We start from the raw sequence: 19,782 nt of genomic DNA on the forward strand, positions 1-19,782 counted from the left end.
TTTTCAGATTTTCTCTCATGACCATATATGTATGTATGTATGTATTTGGTTTGTCTGTCTGTATAGAATAGTCATCTGGCCGGGCGTGGTGGCTCATGCTTGTAATCCCAGCACTTTGGGAGGCTGAGGCAGGCGGACCACCTGAGGTCAGGAGTTCGAGACCAGCCTGACCAACATGGAGAAACCCCATCTCTACTAAAAATACAAAATTAGCTGGGCATGGTGGCGCATGCCTGTAATCCTAGCTACTCAGCAGGCTGAGGCAGGAGAATAGCTTGAACCCGGGAAGCAGAGGTTGTGGTGAGTTGAGATCGTACTATTGCACTCCAACCTGGGCAACAAGAGCAAAACTCTGTCTCCAAAAAAAAAAAAAAAATAGTCATCTGGTATAAATGGGTTGGGTAACAGAGAGGAGTCCTGCAGCTTCCAAGCACAAAGTTGTGAATATGGAAGAAGAAAAAAAAAACAGAAAAGACATTTCAATAGAGGTTAACTTTGGCCGAGCATGGTGGTTCACACCTGTAATCCCAGCACTTTGGGATGCCAAGGCAGACGAACCCCGCCTCCCGAGTAGCTGGGATTACAGACACGTGCCACCACACCTGGCTAATTTTTGTATTTTTAGGGAAATGAGGTTTCACCATGTTGGCCAGGCTGGCCTGGAACTCCTGACTTTGTGATCTGCCCACCTCGGCCTCTCAAAGTGCTGGGATTACAGGCGTGAGCCACCTTGCCTGTCCAAAAGCAACTTTTGTAGATTGTGGTTTAGACTGCTGCATAGTCAGTCCTCAGCCTCTGTCTGTGCCAACGGCAGAAGGGCTTTTGTTAGTTTATTCTCTTTGTCTTGAGAGTGCATTTTTGCTTCAATTCTTACTGTGTCCTATTCTAAGACTTGGAACCTTATTGGGCAGAGCTGCCCAGGAGCAGGACCCACATGGAGCCTCCCTGTGCCCTGTCTGCCTGCGTCGGCCTGGTGCCCTCTCAAGAGGGCTATTAGCACTGCAATTTCACATCCTTATCTTAACCTCATCCTTCAGAGGTCATGAGTGTTTTTGTTTAAAAAACTTTGTTGATGGCTAAAGCAGGGCAGAGTGAGAGGAAGAGGAAGCACAATATCTAATCTCAGAGGGAAGAAGTCACAAGGTAGACTTCCTGCCCATGTATGTTGTTTGTAAGTCAACAAAGTGAGGAAAATTGGCATTTTTAATGTTTACCCTTTCTATTTCAGTTTGCTGGCTTTTGACTTTAATTTCCCAGATTGTTTTATATGCAGTTTTCTCTTTCTCCTATTAACATCTGAAATATTATAAAGAGATTAGAATAAAGATGTTTAGTCCTGTTCTTAAAAGTCTGAAAAAAATTTGTGGGTCAAAGCAACTTCTTCGTATCTTTTGGGATCTAAGTTTCATAAAAGAAGAGTGAGTGGGCCAGGTACGGTGGCTCACGCCTATAATCCCAGCACTTTGGGAGGCTAAGGCGGGTGGATCATGAGGTCAGGAGTTCGAGACCAGCCTGGCCAACATGGTGAAACCCCGTCTCTACTAAAAATACCAAAAAAAATTAGCCAGGCATGGTGGTGGGTACCTGTAATCCCAGCTACTCAGGAGGCTGAGACAGGAGAATCGCTTGAACCCAGGAAGCAGAGGTTGCAGTGAGCCGAGATTGCACCATTGCATTCTAGCCTAGGCAAGAAGAGCGAAACTCCGTCTCAAAACAAAACAAAACAAAACAAAACAAGAAAGCATTAATGATTCTAAACTCTGATATGTAATTAAGAATAGATTTAAGAATAAAGTTGGTTGGGCATGGTGGCTCACGCCTGTAATCCCAGCACTTTGGGAGGCCGAGGTGGGTGGGTCACCTGAGGTCAGGAGTTTGAGACCAGCTTGACCAGTATGGTGAAACCCCATCTCTACTGAAAATACCAAAATTGACCAGGCATGGTGGCGTGTGCCTATAGTCCCAGCTACTCGGAAGGCTGAGGCAGGAGGATGGCGTGAATCCAGTGAAGTGAGATCATGCCACTGCACTCCAGCCTGGATACAGAGTGAGACTCCATCTCACAAAAAAAAAAAAAAAAAAAAAAAATAGATTTGTATGACCAAATGAAAATATTTGTTAAAATAAAAGTAGTAGCATGTCTTGAATTACTTTTTGAACCTGAGTATTTCATAACATATAATGCTTAATAAGAATTATAGGAAAATATCGGCCGGGCACAGTGGCTCACGCTTGTAATCCCAGCACTTTGGGAGGCTGAGGCAGGAGGATCACGAGGTCAGGAGATTGAGACCATCCTGGCGAACACGGTGAAACCCCGTCTCTACTAAAAATACAAAAAAATTAGCCGGGCGTGGTGGTGGGCGCCTGTAGTCCCAACTGCTCGGGAGGCTGAGGCAGGAGAATGGCGTGAACCCGGGAGGCAGAGGTTGCAGTGAGCCGAGATCGCGCCACTGCACTCCAGCCTGGGCGACAGAGCGAGACTCCGTCTCAAAAAAAGAAAAAAGATTTATAGGAAAATATCAGTGTAAATAAGCCATAACTTTTTTCAAATTTTAGTAAAATACTATAGATATATAACATAAAATTTACCATTTTCGCCATTTTTAAATGTATATTTCTGTGGCAGTAAGTACATTCACATTGCTGTGCAGCCATCACCACTACTCATCTCCAGAACTTTTTCAGCTTCCCAAACTGAAACTCCGTCCCCATTAAACACGAACTGCCCATTCCTTCCTCCTTAGCCCCTGGCAACCACCGTTCTACTTTCTGTCTCTATACTTCGCCTATTACTAGGTACCTCATACAAGTAGAATCATACAATATTTGTGGGATAACTTTTTTTTTCCTTTGAGACAGAGTTTTGCTCTTGATGCCCAGGCTAGAGTGCAATGGTGTGATCTTGGCTCACTGCAACCTCTGCCTCCCAGGTTCAAGTGATTCTCCTGCCTCAGCCTCCTAAATAGCTGGAGTTATAGGCACCTGCCACCACACCTGTATTTTTTTTTTTTTTTTTTTTTTTTTGAGATGATGTCTCGCTCTTGTTCCGTAGGCTGGAGTGCAGTGGTGTGATCTCGGCTCACTGCAACCTCTGCCTCCTGGGTTCAAGCAATTCTCCTGCCTCAGTGTCCCGAGTAGCTGGGATTATGGGCACCTGCCACCACACCCGGCTAAGTTTTGTATTTTAGTAGAGATGGTGTTTCACCATGTTGGCCAGGCTAGTCTCAAACTCCTGAACTCAGGTGATCCGCCTGCCTCGACCTCCCAAAGTGCTGGGATTACAGGCATGAGCCACCGCACCCGGCCTACACCCAGTATTTTTAGTAGACACAGGGTTTCACCATGTTGCCTAGGCTGGTCTTGAACTCTTGACCTCAGGTGATCTGCCCGCCTTGGCCTCCCAGAGTGCTGGGATTACAGGCATGAGTCACCACGCCCGGCCTATAATTTCCTTAAGAGACTGTTTTCCTTCTTTTTCTAATAATTCCTTTAACTTAGCTTTCTGTAGTTACCAAATTATTTGAGATTTCCATTAAGGCCTTTATTAAAAAATAATATAGTATTATTGTAATATAATATTATTAAGAGAAAATGGCATAAAGAAAAACCAAATTAGTTTAAGCTTCTAAATACTTGATATCCTAGTACCATTTCAATAAATGATTTTCTGAAATACTCATATTTTGTTTTATAAGCTCTTTATTATGCCATTTAAAATTCTTTTCGCCGGGCGTGGTGGCTCACGCCTGTAATCCCAGCACTTTGGGAGGCTGAGGCGGGCGGATCACAAGGTCAGGAGATCGAGACCATCCTGGCTAACACGGTGAAACCCCGTCTCTACTAAAAAATACAAAAAGTTAACCGGGCGTGGTGACGGGCGCCTGTTGTCCCAGCTACTCGGGAGGCTGAGGCAGGAGAATGGCGTGAACCCGGGAGGTGGAGCTTGCAGTGAGCTGAGATCGCACCACTGCACTCCAGCCTGGGTGACGAGCAAGACTCCGTCTCAAAAAAAATAATAATAAAATAAAATAAAACTCTTCTCATTGCTCTCACTTGAGACTAAATAGAATTCATTTTAGTTCTTACTATAAGTCGGAAAGATTACCATATTTCAATGAAAGAATAGTTAGATTTCAATGATCCAAAGATTCCTTAGCCCTTATTTCTACTAATTAGAAAGTAATGTTGCTATAGAAACTTTTGGAGGTATCCTAGATAGAGTACACCTCATGCCCTCAAAAAAAGGAGAGTTTGGCTGAGCGTGGTGGCTCATGCCTGTAATCCCAGCACTTTGGAAGGCCGAGGTGGGTAGATCACGAGATCAGAGACCAGCCTGGCCAACATAGTGAAACCCATCTCTACTAAACATACAAAAAATTAGCTGGGCATGGTAGTGCACATCTGTAATCCCAGCTACTTGGTAGGCTGAGGGAGAAGAATCTCTTGAACCCGGGAGGGGGAGCTTGCAGTGAGCCGAGATCACTCCATCGCACTTTAGCCTGGGCCACAGGGTGAGAGTCTGTCTCAAAAAAAAAAAAAAAAAAAAAAAAAGGCCGGGCGCAGTGGCTCAAGCCTGTAATCCCAGCACTTTGGGAGGCCGAGGCGGGCGGATCATGAGGTCAGGAGATCGAGACCATCCTGGCTAACACGGTGAAACCCCATCTCTACTAAAAATACAAAAAACTAGCCCGGCGAGGTGGTGGGCACCTGTAGTCCCAGCTGCTCGGGAGGCTGAGGCGGGAGAATGGCATGAACCCGGGAGGCGGAGCTTGCAGTGAGCTGAGATCCGGCCACTGCACTCCAGCCTGGGCGACAGAGCGAGACTCCGTCTCAAAAAAAAAAAAAAAAGGAGGACACTTTGTTACTTTCTTTCGAGGGTATTTGAAATTATTTTTCTTTTTTTTTTTTTTTTTAATTCTTTTTTTTGAGACGGAGTCTCGCTCTGTCACCCAGGCTGGAGTGCAGTGGCCGGATCTCGGCTCACAGCAAGCTCCGCCTGCCGGGTTCACGCCATTCTCCTGCCTTCGCCTCCCGAGTGGCTGGGACTACAGACGCCCGCCACCTCGCCCGGCTAGTTTTTTGTATTTTTTAGTAGAGATGGGGTTTCACCGTGTTAGCCAGGATGGTCTCGATCTCCTGACCTCGTGATCCGCCCGTCTCGGCCTCCCAAAGTGCTGGGATTACAGGCTTGAGCCACCGCGCCCGGCCTGAAATTATTTTTCTAAAGGTTCAATCTTCTAAGAATTAGGAAACTTCTGAGAGTATCTAAATGTATAACAATGAATTCATTTTCTTAAGCTCATACCCCACCTCATTTATTTATTGTGTTCCTTTATATACTGAGCTTTCTTTCACAAAAGATTTTTCTTAAACAAAGGGTATGCTAAGAATAGAAAGCCGACAATTCTCCCACTATGCAAATGTGAGAAAAATTCCTCCTCTGCTGGGCACTGTGGCTCACACCTGTAATCCCAGCACTTTGGGAAGCCGAGGCGGGTGGATCACGAGGCAGGCAGATCACGAGGTCAGGAGTTTCAGACCAGCCTGACCAATATGGTGAAACCCCATCTCTACTAAAATACAAAAATTATCCAGTGTGGTGGCACATGCCTGTGATCTCAGCTACTTAGGGGGCTGAGGCAGGAGAATCACTTGAACCTGGGAGGCGGAGGTTGCAGTGAACCGAGATTGCACCACTGCACTCCAGCCTGGCAACAGAGCGAGACACAAAAAAGAAAAATTCCTCTGGGTCCTCACAAAGAGAACACTAAGATGTGATGCACAATGTCTTTATTAATATTTCTGACATAAACACAGTAAGCCTCTTGGGACTGAGGCTTGTCATTTTCTTAATATAAACTGAGGGTATTACTCAAAGCCAGTTCATTAAACACAATTTGATGAAGGTCCAAGAAATGCACTCTGAGGGTGCACAGGACCTCGTGGAGGTCCGGCTTAATCCAAGGGTAGAATTTAGATATTGAGAAGTATAAAATAATTGTCTTCCTATGATTGAGCTTTTGATTAAAACAGGACACTAGATAGTTTGAGATTAGATTGTCTAACAGCACGTGGAGTGTCCTTAGGGAAGATCCCTAAGCTAATGTGACAGTGTGACAGTTGAGGTAAGTTGATAGATTCTTAAAATCACAGAAAGCACCTAATAAGGGCTCCTACCTAATGTAGCAGCCCACCACCATAGCAAGAAAGTCTATGCTAGTCTTCATTTTAAGAAATCACTATTACATGTTCACTGATGCCCCCCTTCCCTCTCAAATATAGCACAAAATTGTGTATACTCATCTGGAGATAAGATACTGGTTTCTTATTATCAAAAATATTAAATAAATAATAAAGGTAACAAACTTCCATAAAGGCCATTCAGTTGCAAATCTGAACTTTAAAACTCAGGTTTTCCAATTCCTCGTCCAGTGTTATTTCCACTTTTTAGCTCTTTTTACTGAAGTGTGATACACCTACAGAAACGTGGTAAATGTAAAGTAGATTTAGAGAGTCAAGAAAAAAAATTAAAAAGTCGTAAATGTCCAGCTCCATGAATTGTTACAAACAAAGTCTCTAGATCAAGAAAGAGAACACTCCAAGTCTAATTCATAGAATTATGAAGTAGAGGCCGGGCGCGGTAGCTCAAGCCTGTAATCCCAGCACTTTGGGAGGCGGAGACGGGTGGATCACGAGGTCAGGAGATCGAGACCATCCCGGCTAACACGGTGAAACCCCGTCTCTACTAAATATTACAAAAAACTAGCCGGGCGAGGTGGCGGGTGCCTGTAGTCCCAGCTACTCGGGAGGCTGAGGCAGGAGAATGGCGTGAACCCGGGAGGCGGAGCTTGCAGTGAGCCGAGATCTGGCCACTGCACTCCAGCCTGGGCGACAGAGCAAGACTCCGTCTCAAAAAAAAAAAAAAAAAAAGAATTATGAAGTAGAATGGTGACTGCTGGGGATTGGGAGGCAGGGGCAGGAGGAATGGGGAGTTACTGTTTAACGGATGCGTTGTTTTCTTTTGGGAAGATAGAAAAGTTCTGGAGCTGGGTGGGGTGATACAACAATGCGGAGGGACTTAATGCCACTGACCTGTACACTGAAAAACGGTTGAAATGCTCAGTTTTTTATATGTTTTGCCACAATAAAATAGAACATTCCCACACCTACAAAAGTTGCCCTTCTGCTTCCAGTCACTACCCACTCCTACCTGCCCCCAGGATTGACCACTATCTTGACTCAGTTGAAAATTGTTCACACTAAAAGATGCTTAGCAATCCTACATTCTGACCCTTTCGTTTTACTACTCAGAGGAAAAAGCACAAGGTTGTTTGCCTAAGATCATAGTTTGGGTCCCAGGTCAAAATGGATTGAATGGGAAATTAACTGTTTCTTGAACCTGTGGTAGATAACATGTCCATTTTATTTAGTGATAGCAACTAACAGATGTATAATGTATGCAGTTCTTGAACATGCCCTGCAGGGATGCAGTAAGAGGCTGGTATGTGAATGTGGGCAGAGCAACAGGTAACTAGTGCACAAGGCCGGCAACTCCAGTCCTGTCAGCCAGGTCACCGAACCCTGTGCTTGGAGCACTTTGCCAGGCTGACGCTTTACACTAAGAAAAGCTTACTGGGCAGGCGCTGTGGCCCACACCTGTAATCCCAGCACTTTGGGAGGCCAAAGTGGACAGATCACTTGAGCTGAGGAGTTTGAGATCAGTCTGGGCAACATCGTGAAACCCCATCTCTACAAAAAATACAAAAATTAGCCAGGTGTGGTAGTGGGTGCCTGTAGTCCCAGCTACCCAAGAGTCTGAGGTGGGAGGATCGCTTGAGCCCGGGAGGTGGAGGTTACAGTAAGCCAGGATTGCGCCACTGCACTTCAACCTGGGTGACAGAGCCAGACTCTGTCTCAAAGAAAAAAAAAGAGAAAAGCTTAATGGGTTCACTTTTGTGTGTGTTTCTTCTTTTCTTTTTTCTTTTTTTTTTTTTTTGAGACCAAGTCTCCATCACCCAGGCTGGAGTGCAGTGGTACGATCTCAGCTCACTGCAGCCTCCACCTCCCAGGTTCCAGTGATTCTCCTGTCTCAGCCTTCCGAGTAGCTGTGATTAAAGGCACACGCCACCATGCCCAGCTAATTTTTGTTTTAGTAGAGACGGGGTTTCACCATGTTGGCCAGGCTGGTCTCAAACTCCTGACCTCAGGTGATTCGCCCTCCTCGGCCTCTCAAAGTGCTGGGATTACAGGTGCAAGCTGCTGCGCCCCGTGATGTTTCTTCTTAAAATAGTTATTTAATAATATAATATTTGCTACACAGGAAAGAACATATGCAATGTATATGTAAGTTATGAATCAGAATAATAAGCAAATACTCATAAGCTTACCATCTAACTGTCACACATTTTAAATAATTAAAAACTGTTTTGATTGGGTGCAGTGGCTTATGTCTGTAATCCCAGCATTTTGGGAGGCTGGGGCAGGAGAATTGCTTGAGGCCAGGAGTTTGAGACAAGCCTAGGCAACATAGCAAGACCCCATCTCCAAAAAAAAGCAGACCCGGTAGCTCACACCTGTAATCCCAGCACTTCGGGAGGCTGAGGTGAGCAGATCACCTGAGGCTAGGAGTTTGAGACCAGCCTGGCCAAACCCCGTTTCTACTAAAAATACAAAAAATTAGCCAGGCGTGGTGGCATGCGCCTGTAGTCCTAGCTACTCAGGAGTGCAGTGGTGCGATCTTGGCTCAGGCCTAGCCAGGCATGGTGGCATGTAGTTCCAGCTCCTCCGGAGGCTGAGGTAGAAGGATCTCTTGTGCCCAGGAGGTCAAGTCTGTTGTGGTTGTTCCACTGCACTCCTGCCTGGGCGACAGAGCAAGACCCTAGGGGGAAGACAAAGCTCGTTTTGTTTGCCTCTGCAGTTTGTCACTAAAAATATTATTAAACATAATGTATGCAAGCAAGGTACTGGGTTAAGTGTTAAAACTCTGGGTTGGTTTGTTTTCTCTACATCCAGTCTCATGAGAAATTCTGAGCTCTGAGTTGCAACATACTTGTCATTGCTAATGTCTCTTGAAATGAGCTGAAGGGGAATTGGCACCAAAATCAGGATTGAGTGTTAGATAAATGATTAAGAAAGAATATATTGAGCTCAGAGGACTCTGCTTTTATTATAGAGCAAATACTGCTCCTTCTGTCCTGGCCAGGTTCAGTATTATTTCTCCCGTCCTAGCCAGCCTCACACCAACACTAAGCATTGCTTAAGTATTTGCCATATTTAAGCTGGAAAGGAAATGTGTTTCTTCACCTTTGGAAAGATCGAGGTGCTGGTTTTCATTCTTGTTGATGCTTAGTATTTGCTGCAACTGTACACAAATTCCTCAAACTTCATGAGCATAAATTGTTTGCCTTTAGCTTTCTCAAGTTTGGAATCTGCTTCTTAGCCTCATTTCTCAACATTGAAATTTGTATAAATCTTAACAGCACTGGTCTGGAAGTCAGTTATACTCATTTAGTCAAACAGCCATTATTAAGAAGCTATTATGTAGATGAATATGGTCTTTATCTTTATTTTGAGACTCAGTCTCACTCTGTCGCCCAGGCTGGAGTGCAGTGGCGTGATCTCTGCTCACTATAACCTCCACCTCCAGGGCTTAAGCAGTTCTCATGCCTCAGCCTCCTGAGTAGCTGGGACTACAGGTGTGTACCATAACGCCCGGCTAATTTTTTTTTTTTTTTTTTGAGACGAAGTCTCGCTCTGTCGCCCAGGCTGGAGTGCAGTGGCTGGATCTCAGCTCACTGCAAGCTCCGCCTCGCGGGTTCACGCCATTCTCCTGCCTCAGCCTCCCGAGTAGCTGGGACTACAGGCGCCCGCCACCTCACCCGGCTAGTTTTTTGTATTTTTTTTTTGTAGAGACGGGGTTTCACCATGTTAGCCAGGATGGTCTCGATCTCCTGACCTTGTGATCCGCCCATCTCAGCCTCCCAAAGTGCTGGGATTACAAGCATGAGCCACCACGCCCGGCATGGTCTTTAAAACTTCAATGAAAAATCATTTTTCTCTCTTACTTAGAATGGTACCAAACCACCACTGGATGCAGATGTAAATTTGGAAGCAATTGCTGGTGACCTTCGCTGTGATTGCTATACGTAAGTGTTTAAATCTTAAGTCAATTCACTCTCTGGGGTTCAATTTCCTCATCTATAAAATGAGATGTGATGATGCTCACCTCAGCAGATTGTTGGGAGGATTAAATGAGGTATCCCATGAAGCATATAAAGTGTCTGGCATCTCCCTTCTTAGAGAAGAGACTGCACATTTGGAGGCTCTGAAGGAATTCCCGGGAACAGGGGAGTCCTTTCATATGTTGACTCTTGGTACTTAACCTACCCTAACCAGCATTGCTGTCCTTTACAAATCGTACTGGTGCGTCAGCATTTAAAAGAGACTAATCTACAATTGCCACATTTTCCAGCCCTCAGGATGCATTTTCACTGCACACCTTTTTACCTCCACATAGCCTGTAGTAACATCAGGAAATCTGACATTTCTGCCTTCTTCCTTCCTATGTTTGTGGTTGTTACAGTTGTTAGTTTTTCTTCATGTGTTTTGAAGTAAATTTGTTTGTTAACTTTCCCAATTTGGGTACACAGAATTTAACTAACAGAGACAATACCCCCTATGGCTTTTTGTTTTGTTTCTTTCTTTCTTTTTTTTTTTTTTTTTCCAGACAGGGTTTCCCTCTTTCACCCAGGCTGGAGTACAGTGGCATGATCATGGTTCACTGGCCTTTACTTCCTTTACTTCCTTTGTTGAAAAACAATCCTCTGACCTCAGCCTCCCGGATAGCTGGGACTACAGGTGCACGTCACCATGCCCAGCTAATTTTTTTAAAAAAATTTTGTAGTTATGGGGTCTTGCCATATTGCCCAGGCTTGTCATGAACTCTGAGCTTAAGTAGTCCCTCACGCCTCAGCCTCCCAAACTGCTGGGATCACAGGTGTGAGCCAGCACGCCTGGCCATTTTTTCCCCTATTATGTCCTTCTAATGTAGCAGTGATTCTCAATGAAGAGAAATTCATCACCCTTCATCAGGAGGGGTGCTGAGATGCAGATGTAAATGCCCCTACCTTCCGTTAAATAGGATGTGCCTCACCCCCTAGTTAGGAATCAAATCCATATCAGTCTTTATTTAAATTATGTGGCCAGGCACGGTGGCTCAACGCCTGTAATCCAAGCACTTTTGGAGGCCGAGGTGGGTAGATCACGTGAGTTCAGGAATTGGAGACAAGCCTGGCCAACATGGTGAAACCTTGTCTCCACTAAAAATACAAAAATTAGCCGGGCATGGTAGCGCGTGCCTGTAATCCCAGCTACTAGGGAGGCCAAGACAGGAGAATTGCTTGAACCCAGGGGGTGGAGGTTGCAGTGAGCTGAGATCGTGTCAGTGCACTCCAGCCTGGGCAACAGAGCAAGACTCCATCTCAAAAATAAATAAATAAATAAAATTAAAAATAAAGAAATGACCTTACTGCTTAGAGGACTACTTCTTGAGTAGTTTACTGCTTTAAAGGTAGGAGCAGTGGCTCACAGCTGTAATCCTAGCCCTTTGGGAGGCCAAGGTGGGCAGATTGTTTGAGGCCAGAAGTTCGAGACCAGCCTGGGCAACATAGTAAGACCCCGTCTCTACAAAAAATAATAATAATAACAGCTTTAAGTGCTCAAATCTGAAAAGATTTTCAGTAACAGAGGTGTTTTTGGTGGCGGAACTTGCCCTGGTCTAAATCTTTTGGATATACCAAGTAGGCTGTCAGTCTGTGAAGGGGTTAGGGCTAAAGTTGAATGGTGTACATTTTGGATTTTCTTGCCACTGTAATCACAGTTTGAGAGATACTACACCACTACAGTCTTTAGCTGTCTATTTGCGTTAATGATGTCTCCACCAATGTTATATTTCATACTGGGGGAAGGAATGAATACCCCAGCGGGCATGTGATTATTAAATAATGTTATAACCCTAACATTTAGCCAACAAAACACCAGATTCAGTTAAAAATTTAAGCTCTGTGGGTCTTTACTTTTATATAGTATGTGTCTGAGGCAGGAGAATCACTCAAACCCGGGACACGGAGGTTGCAATGAGCCAAGATCGTGCCACTGCACTCCAGCCTAGGTAACAGAGCGAGACTCCATCTCAAAAAAAAAAAAATTTATATAGTATGGGGATTATCAACATTATATAATAAGTTTGATGTCCAGAGATGAGGTGTTTTTTAAAAAAAATCATTTTTTTTTCATCTTTTATTTCCAAGACTTCTGAATAATAGAAGTGAGGTTTTTATTCCCAAATTCAAACTCTTTCTCAAAGAATCTCTAAGAATCCTGTTTCAGCTGTAAAGTAGTGAAACTCCAGTCAGCATGAGTGTCTTTCATTTAACTCAGAACTGTGCTGACTCAGCATATTATTACATGAAATAATAAGTGAAGGCCTGTTTGTATTTGTCATATTTTAAGTAACTTATGATGTGTTCATTCAGTTTTAACTTGAGTCAGCTGCATTAAAGACTTTCCAGGGTTTGTATTTTTCCCTTCTGAACTTGGAGCCGTAAGTGACTTTTTTGGGGTTTTTTTGAGACAGGGTCTCACTCTGTCACCCAGGCTCACTATAGCCTATGCCTCCCAGGCTCAAGCAATTCTGCCATCTCCACCTCCCAAAGTGCTGGAATTACAGGCACGACCCATTGCGCTCAGCCCATAAATGACTTTTTAATAATCTTACTTTAGACGTTATGTAATACATGAATATGCTAGTCAGCACTTTAGCCTTTTATGCATTGTATTGTTTCCTCCATCATTTCCTTTCTTCTTGAGTTTAGTTTTTTGTTTTTGTTTTTGTTTTTTGTTGTTGTTGTTGTTGTTGTTGTTGTTTTTGAGACGGAGTCTCGCTCTGTCGCCCAGGCTGCAGTGCAGTGGTGCGATCTTGGCTCACTGCAACCTCCACCTCTCGGGCTCAAGTGATTCTCCCACCTAAGTGGCGTGAGCCACTGCACCTGGCCTAGAAATATCTTACCTAAAAGCTAAGAGCAGGCTGGAGCAGGCTGGACGCGGTGGTTCATGCCTGTAATCCCAGCACTTTGGGAGGCTGAGGCGGGCAGATCACAAGGTCAGGAGGTCGAGACCATCCTGGGTAACACGGTGAAACCCTGTCTCTACTAAAACTACAAAAAGTTAGCCAGGCGTGGTGGCGGGCGTCTGTAGTCCCAGCTACTCGGGAGGCTGAAGCAGGAGAATGGCATGAACCCGGAAGGCGGAGCTTGCAGTGAGCCGAGATCGTGCCACTGCACTCCAGCCTGGGCTGCAGAGCGAGACTCCGTCTCCCAAAAAAAAAAAAAAAGCGGGCCGGGCGCCGTGGCTCAAGCCTGTAATCCCAGCACTTTGGGAGGCCAAGACGGGCGGATCATGAGGTCAGGAGATCGACACTAGCCTGACTAACACGGTGAAACCCCGTCTCTACTAAAATACAAAAAACTAGCTGGCCGAGGTGGCGGGCGCCTGTAGTCCCAGCTACTCGGGAGGCTGAGGCAGGAGAATGGCGTAAACCCGGGAGGCGGAGCTTGCAGTGAGCTGAGATCCGGCCACTGCACTCCAGCCTGGGCGACAGAGCCAGCTCCGTCTCAAAAAAAAAAAAGCTAAGAGCTCTTTCCTACTGATTCATAATCAATTTATTTCTCATCTTTATTGGTCGCTTTCTTTCCTCATTATTTAATATATTACTTATATGGGTTTTTTTCTGGGATTTTGCAGTATCTAGGAATATAAATCACTATTATTTTATTGTAGGGGTGCAGATCTCTCTGCTTTGGTAAGAGAAGCTTCTATCTGTGCCCTGAGACAGGAAATGGCAAGACAGAAGAGTGGAAATGAAAAAGGTACGATTCTCTCCAGAATCTCTCAATTCTGATTATGATACTGTTGCCCTGGAAAATGACCATTTTCTAGTGTCTATTATCTATGATATTAAAGCTAACGTTTTTCTAATGAGACTGTTAGAAGCTGTTCTAAAATATTAGGTAATCTCTGTTGCTGACAATTATAATAATAGCAAAGTTATTTAGTACCGCTCTAATAAAGAGTACTGTCCCTATAGGCAAATGGATCCATTCACTGTCTTCATCATGAGTTTGGGCTGCTTATCAATTCTGGAAAACCTTATTCTTTTGCTAAGGTGATATCTACTTACCTGTTAAAATGCAGCCTAAATTGGAGACCTTAGAAAATACACAAGATAAGTGAAATTTGGAATAACTTTCCATATATTGAGACTTTCCTTTCAAAATACAAACTCTGTGTATTGTATTATGTGATGCTTTGGGGTCGTCTCAACAGCTTTGCACCATCCTTCACATTTGACAGTGTCTTTAATTTTGCTATTTGAGTGCATATGCGGAAAAAAAATTGTCTGCTGGGTGTGGTGACTCACATCTGTAATCTCAGCACTTTGGGAAGCTGAGGCAGGAGGATTGCTTGAGCCCAGGAGTTTGAGAGCAGCCTGCACGAAAAACCAAGACGCCATCTCTATAAAAAATTTAAAAAATTAGACTGGCATGGTGGTACATGCCTATAGTCCTAACTACTTGGGAGAGTGAGGCCCAGGAGTTTGAGGCTGCAATGATCTATGATTGCACCACTGCACTCCAGCCTGAGTGACAGAGCAAAACCCTGTCTCTTTTTTTTTTTTTTTCCGGACACAGAGTCTTGCTCTGTCACCCAGGCTGGAGTGCAGTGCCACGATCTGGCTCATTGCAACCTCCACCTCCTGGTTCAAGTGATTCTCCTGCCTCAGTCTCCCGAGTAACTGGGATTGCAGGCGTGTGCCACCACACCCAGTTAATTTTTTTTATATTTTTAGTTGAAACGGGGTTTCACCACATTGGTCAGGCTGGTCTCGAACTCATCTCGTGATCCACCCACCTCGGCCTCCCAAAGTGCTGGAATTATAAGCCTGAGCCACCACGCCCAACCTAAAGCTCCCTTCTAATCCAGTGCTGAGATATTTTATATATAAAATATTCTATGATGTTATGGTTCCGTAAGATCTCATTGTGTGTTGCATACTCTTAAATATTAATACTATGGAATCCTACATTCTATTCCCAGTTAAATTTATTTGAATTATCTGAGTAATTCTGGTTCTTCTTCATAAACATCACCATTAAGTTAAACAATGCAAAGAGGCCTACAAAAAGTACCAACTTATGAGTGGCAGGTCTCTTTGGGTGGCTTTGGATTAAAATCTGATGAGCAGAATATATCTGGCTAGAATACTGTTCTGAAAAAGAATAGAGCCCATCTCAACACTGATCTCTTTAGTGGACCCCTTGAAAGCTTTGAAGTCTTTCTTTTTTCTTTTTTTTTTTTTTCTTTTTTTTGAGACGGAGTCTCGCTGTGTCGCCCAAGCTGGAGTGCAGTGGCCGGATCTCAGCTCACTGCAAGCTCTGCCTCCCAGGTTCACGCCATTCTCCTGCCTCAGCCTCCCGAGTAGCTGGGACTACAGGCGCCCACCACCTCGCCTGGCCAGTTTTTTGTATTTTCTTTTTTAGTAGAGACGGGGTTTCACCGGGTTAGCCAGGATGGTCTCGATCTCCTGACCTCGTGATCCGCCCATCTCGGCCTCCCAAAGTGCTGGGATTACAGGCTTGAGCCACCGCGCCCGGCCAACTTCGAAGTCTTTCAGAGGAAGTTAAGTTCTAAGTCGGTTAGCATACCATACTGAGATATGTATATTTGTGCATTTGCTCCATAGGTGAACTCAAGATTAGTCATAAGCATTTTGAAGAAGCTTTCAAGAAAGTAAGATCATCTGTATCAAAAAAGGTAAGCAATGCTGTTAAATGTATAAAAGAAACTAGAATTTTAGACCAGTAGATATGACCTCATGAATTAAACTCTTTTACAGATTGTTTTGTATAATACTTCTACTTCCTAAAAAAAGAAATTACATGGTTCGTTTTGATCTGAAAACAAGCAAAATAATTGCCTTTGTGAGAATGTTCTCACAAAGTTTTCCTAACTAGATTCTCTAACAACTATTTATTCAGAGAGAGAATGACCTCTTCTGCCTCCACAATCTCAGAATTTTTAATCATCTAATTCAAGTATCATTTGACCTACTCTACCCTTTTTGACAAATGGCTTTGTATTTCTTGGAGCTAGACTGTACCCAAACTAAGCCACAGGGACTTACCCATACATTTCAGGGAAATAAAAACATCTTCACCATAGGTGGGAGAAGGGTTAAAAAAAATCACTCTGGAGCTGGGCACAGTGGCCCATGCCTGTTATCTCAGCTACTCAGGAGGCAGAGGTGGGAGAATGGCTTGAGCCTAGGAGTTCAAGATCAGACTGGGAAACATGGTGAGACCCTGTCTGTACAAAAAAAAATTAAAACTTAGCCAGACATGGTGGCATGCCCCTATAGTCCCAGCTACTTAGGAGGTTGAGGCAGAAGGATTACTTGAGCCCAGGAGGTTGAGGCTACATTGAGCCACGATCACACCATTGTACTCAGTTACAGAACAAAGCCTCAGTTACAGAACAAAGCCTTGTCTCAAAAACAAACAAATAAACACAGAAGAAAAACACACTTCAAGTATTTCTTTGGGATAAATACACAGGAGTGGAATTGCCACCCAATATTTAAAATGTTAATTTGCCAGGCGTGGTGGCTCACACCTGTAATCCTGGTACTTTGGGAGTCTAAGGTGGGCAGATCACGAAGTCAGGAGTTCGAGACCAACCTGGCCAATATAGTGAAATCCCATCTCTACTAAAAATACAAAAATTAGCTGGGTGTGGTGGTGCACACCTGTAGTCCTAGCTACTTGGGAGGCTGAGGCAGAAGAATCACTTGAACCTGGGAGGCAGAGGTTGCAATGAGCCAAGATCACACCACTGCATGCCAGCCTAGGCGACAGATCAAGACTCAGTCTCAAAAAAAAAAAAAAAAATTTAATTTGACCACAGTGAGATTCTACTACACACCTATCACAATGACTAAAATTTAAAAGACTGGCAACACTAAATAGTGGCAAGGATATGAAACAGCTGGAACTTTTTTTTTTGTTTTTGAGACAAGAGTTTTGCTCTTGCTGCCCAGGCTGGAGTGCAATGGCATGATAGCAACTCACCATAACCTGCGCCTCCTGGGTTCAAGCTATTCTCCTGCCTCAGCCTCCTGAGTAGCTGGGATTACAGGCATGCGCCACCATGCCCGGCTGATTTTTTGTATTTTTAGTAGAGAAAGGGTTTCTCCATGTTGTTCAGGCCTGTCTCCAACTCCCAACCTCAGGTGATTCACCTGCCTCAGCCTCCCAAAGTACTGGGTTACAGGTGTGAGCCACCAAGCCTGGCCTGGAACTCTTACACATTGTTGCTGAAAATGTAGATAAACCACACTGGAAAACATTCTGGCAATTTTTTTTTTTTTTTTTTTTTGAGACGGTGTCTCGCTCTGTCGCCCAGACTGGAGTGCAGTGGTGTGATCTCTGCTCACTGCCAGCTCCGCCTCCCAGGTTCACACCACTCTCCTGCCTCAGCCTCCCGAGTAGCTGGGACTACAGGCGCCCGCCACCACGCCTGGCTAATTTTTTTGTATTTTTAGTAGAGACGGGGTTTCACCGTGTTAGCAAAAATGGTCTCAATCTCCTGACCTCATGATCCGCCCATCTCGGCCTCCCAAAGTGCAGAGATTACAGGCGTGAGCCACTGCACCCGGCCCATTCTGGCAATTTCTTATGAACAGTAATATAGTGTAAGAAGCTTCTACTTTCCCGGCCTGGCACAGTGGCTCATGTTGCAGCACACCAACATTTTACATGTATACATATGTAACAAACCTGCATGTTGTGCACATGTACCCTAGAACTTAAAGTATTTAAAAGAAAAAGAAAAGAAACCCCATCTCTACTAAAATACAAAAACTTTGCCAGGCATGGTGGTGCACACCTGTAGTCCCAGCTACTCAGGAGACTGAGGCAGTGGAATCCCTTGAACCTGGGAGGCAGAGATTGCAGTGAGCCGAGATTGCGCCACTGCACTCCAGCCTGGACAACAGAGCGAGACTCTGTCTCAAAGAAAAAGAGAAGCTTCTGCTTTTGCCTCCTTTCCATCTGGATTCAGTGTAGTTTAGAATTGTGCTTTCTTCACTAATTAGATAGACATAAGAATCTTTTGACCTGATATTTTAGGAAAACTTCAGTCAACAATTGTGAGAGTCATGGGAGTCCCCTGTGGAAAGAAGCATGTGTAGGACTTAGATTAGGATTTAGATGCAGGAAAGTAAAATGTCACCTCTCTTTAATAGTAAATTAGTCAGCAAGAGCTACTATGACAAAGTACCACAGACTGGGTGGCTTAAAAAATGGAAAATTTATTTTCTCACAGTTCTGGAGAGTATTGGGAAGGGTTGGTTCTTCTGAAGCCTTTGTCCTCACTGACGGCTGTCTTCTCCCAGCGTGTGCACGTGCTCTTCCCTCTGTGCACGTGCTCTTCCCTCCTGTGCCCTAATCCCCTCTTTTTGTAGGGACACCAGTCATACTGGATAAGAGTCCACCTGTATGACCTCATTTTAATCCAGTCTCCTCTACAAAGACCCTCTCTCTCCAGTTAGAATCACATTCTGAGGTCCTGCGGTGAGGACTGCAGCATGTGAATTTTGGGGGGCACCATTCAGCCCATAGCAAGCAGTGATGGGCTCTGTATTCTGTGTTCTCCCTCCTTACAGGATCAAATCATGTATGAACGTCTGCAGGAGTCCCTCAGCCGGTGACATCTCCAGCAGCTGGCTTAGAGGAGCCCATCAAGCCGGCAGAAAATCCCCCACACGCTCTGAAGGACCTGCTTTCAGCTGGACACAGGTGCGGCCTCATGTAAATATTTTATTTTCAAGTGAATGAGGCCAAGCTGAAGCTGAAGATTCTTCCCATCTGGCCAGCCTTGTGTGAAAATGCCTTCTTCCTCTTTAAGAAAAAGGAAAATTTTTAAACTGCTGAAATAAAATGACTGTTACATTTTTCAAATAAAACTTTTACTTTGAACTATTTTGACTATACAGAAAAGTTACACAGAACTCCTTCCCCGCCCTCCGCAACCATCTCCTACATAACCCTTCATCAAAGTCAGGAAATTAATACGTGGAAACATCGCTGCCATCTCCATTCAGTCCTCCTCCATTCAAGTTTCTCTAGTTGTCCTGATAATGTCCTTTAAAACAGGTCCCTATCCCCAGGTTGGAGACCGGTACCTATCTGTCTCCTGCTAGGAACCAGGATGTACAGTGGGAGGTTAGTGGTGGGCAAGTGAGCATTACTGCCTTAGCTCCACCTCCTGGTAGATCAGCGGCAGCATTAGACTTTCATAGAAGCGTGAACCCTATTGTGAACTGTGCACTTGAGGGACCTAGGCTGTACGCTCCTTAAGAGAATCTTATGCCTGATGATCTGAGGTGGAACAGTTTCTTTCTGAAACCACCTCCCCCAGCCCCATCTGAGGGAAAATTATCTTCCATGAAACCAGTGCCTGGTGCCAAAAAGGTTAGGGACCGCTGCTTTAAAAGGAGGCCACTGCAGTTAGTTGCTACGTTCTTTAATCTCTTTTAAGTGCGGAACAGTTCTTCAGGTTTGACTTTTGACACTTGTGAAGGTTTTAGGCCAGTTACTTTGTCAAATGCCTTCAGTGAGAATGTGTCTGATGTTTTCCTTGTGATTACACTCAAGTTATGCATCT

At 44.5% G+C, this 19,782-nt stretch overlaps 1 protein-coding gene across 6 annotated transcripts in view; it reads left to right on the plus strand.

Annotated features, from left to right (window-relative positions):
• The window catches only part of NVL (nuclear VCP like), a 104,672-nt gene extending 85,578 nt beyond the window's left edge, over positions 1–19,094 (plus strand). For 5 of the 6 annotated variants that reach the window (XR_005236059.2, XM_007988337.3, XM_037985516.2 and 2 more), the window contains 4 exons: positions 10,072–10,148; positions 13,840–13,928; positions 15,803–15,873; positions 18,782–19,094. Coding sequence is in view for 5 of the 6 variants with exons in the window: in XM_007988337.3 (XP_007986528.3) it covers positions 10,072–10,148; positions 13,840–13,928; positions 15,803–15,873; positions 18,782–18,826 (282 nt within the window). In the remaining variant the exon portion in view is untranslated. Of the gene's footprint in view, positions 1–10,071; positions 10,149–13,839; positions 13,929–14,146; positions 14,262–15,802; positions 15,874–18,781 lie in introns of those variants that run through there. The other variant, XM_037985515.2, reaches the window with a different exon arrangement.
• The last annotated feature ends 688 nt before the right edge of the window (positions 19,095–19,782 follow it).

The sequence above is a fragment of the Chlorocebus sabaeus genome, chromosome 25, assembly GCF_047675955.1.
Source record: "Chlorocebus sabaeus isolate Y175 chromosome 25, mChlSab1.0.hap1, whole genome shotgun sequence".
Classification (NCBI taxonomy): Eukaryota; Metazoa; Chordata; class Mammalia; order Primates; family Cercopithecidae; genus Chlorocebus; species Chlorocebus sabaeus.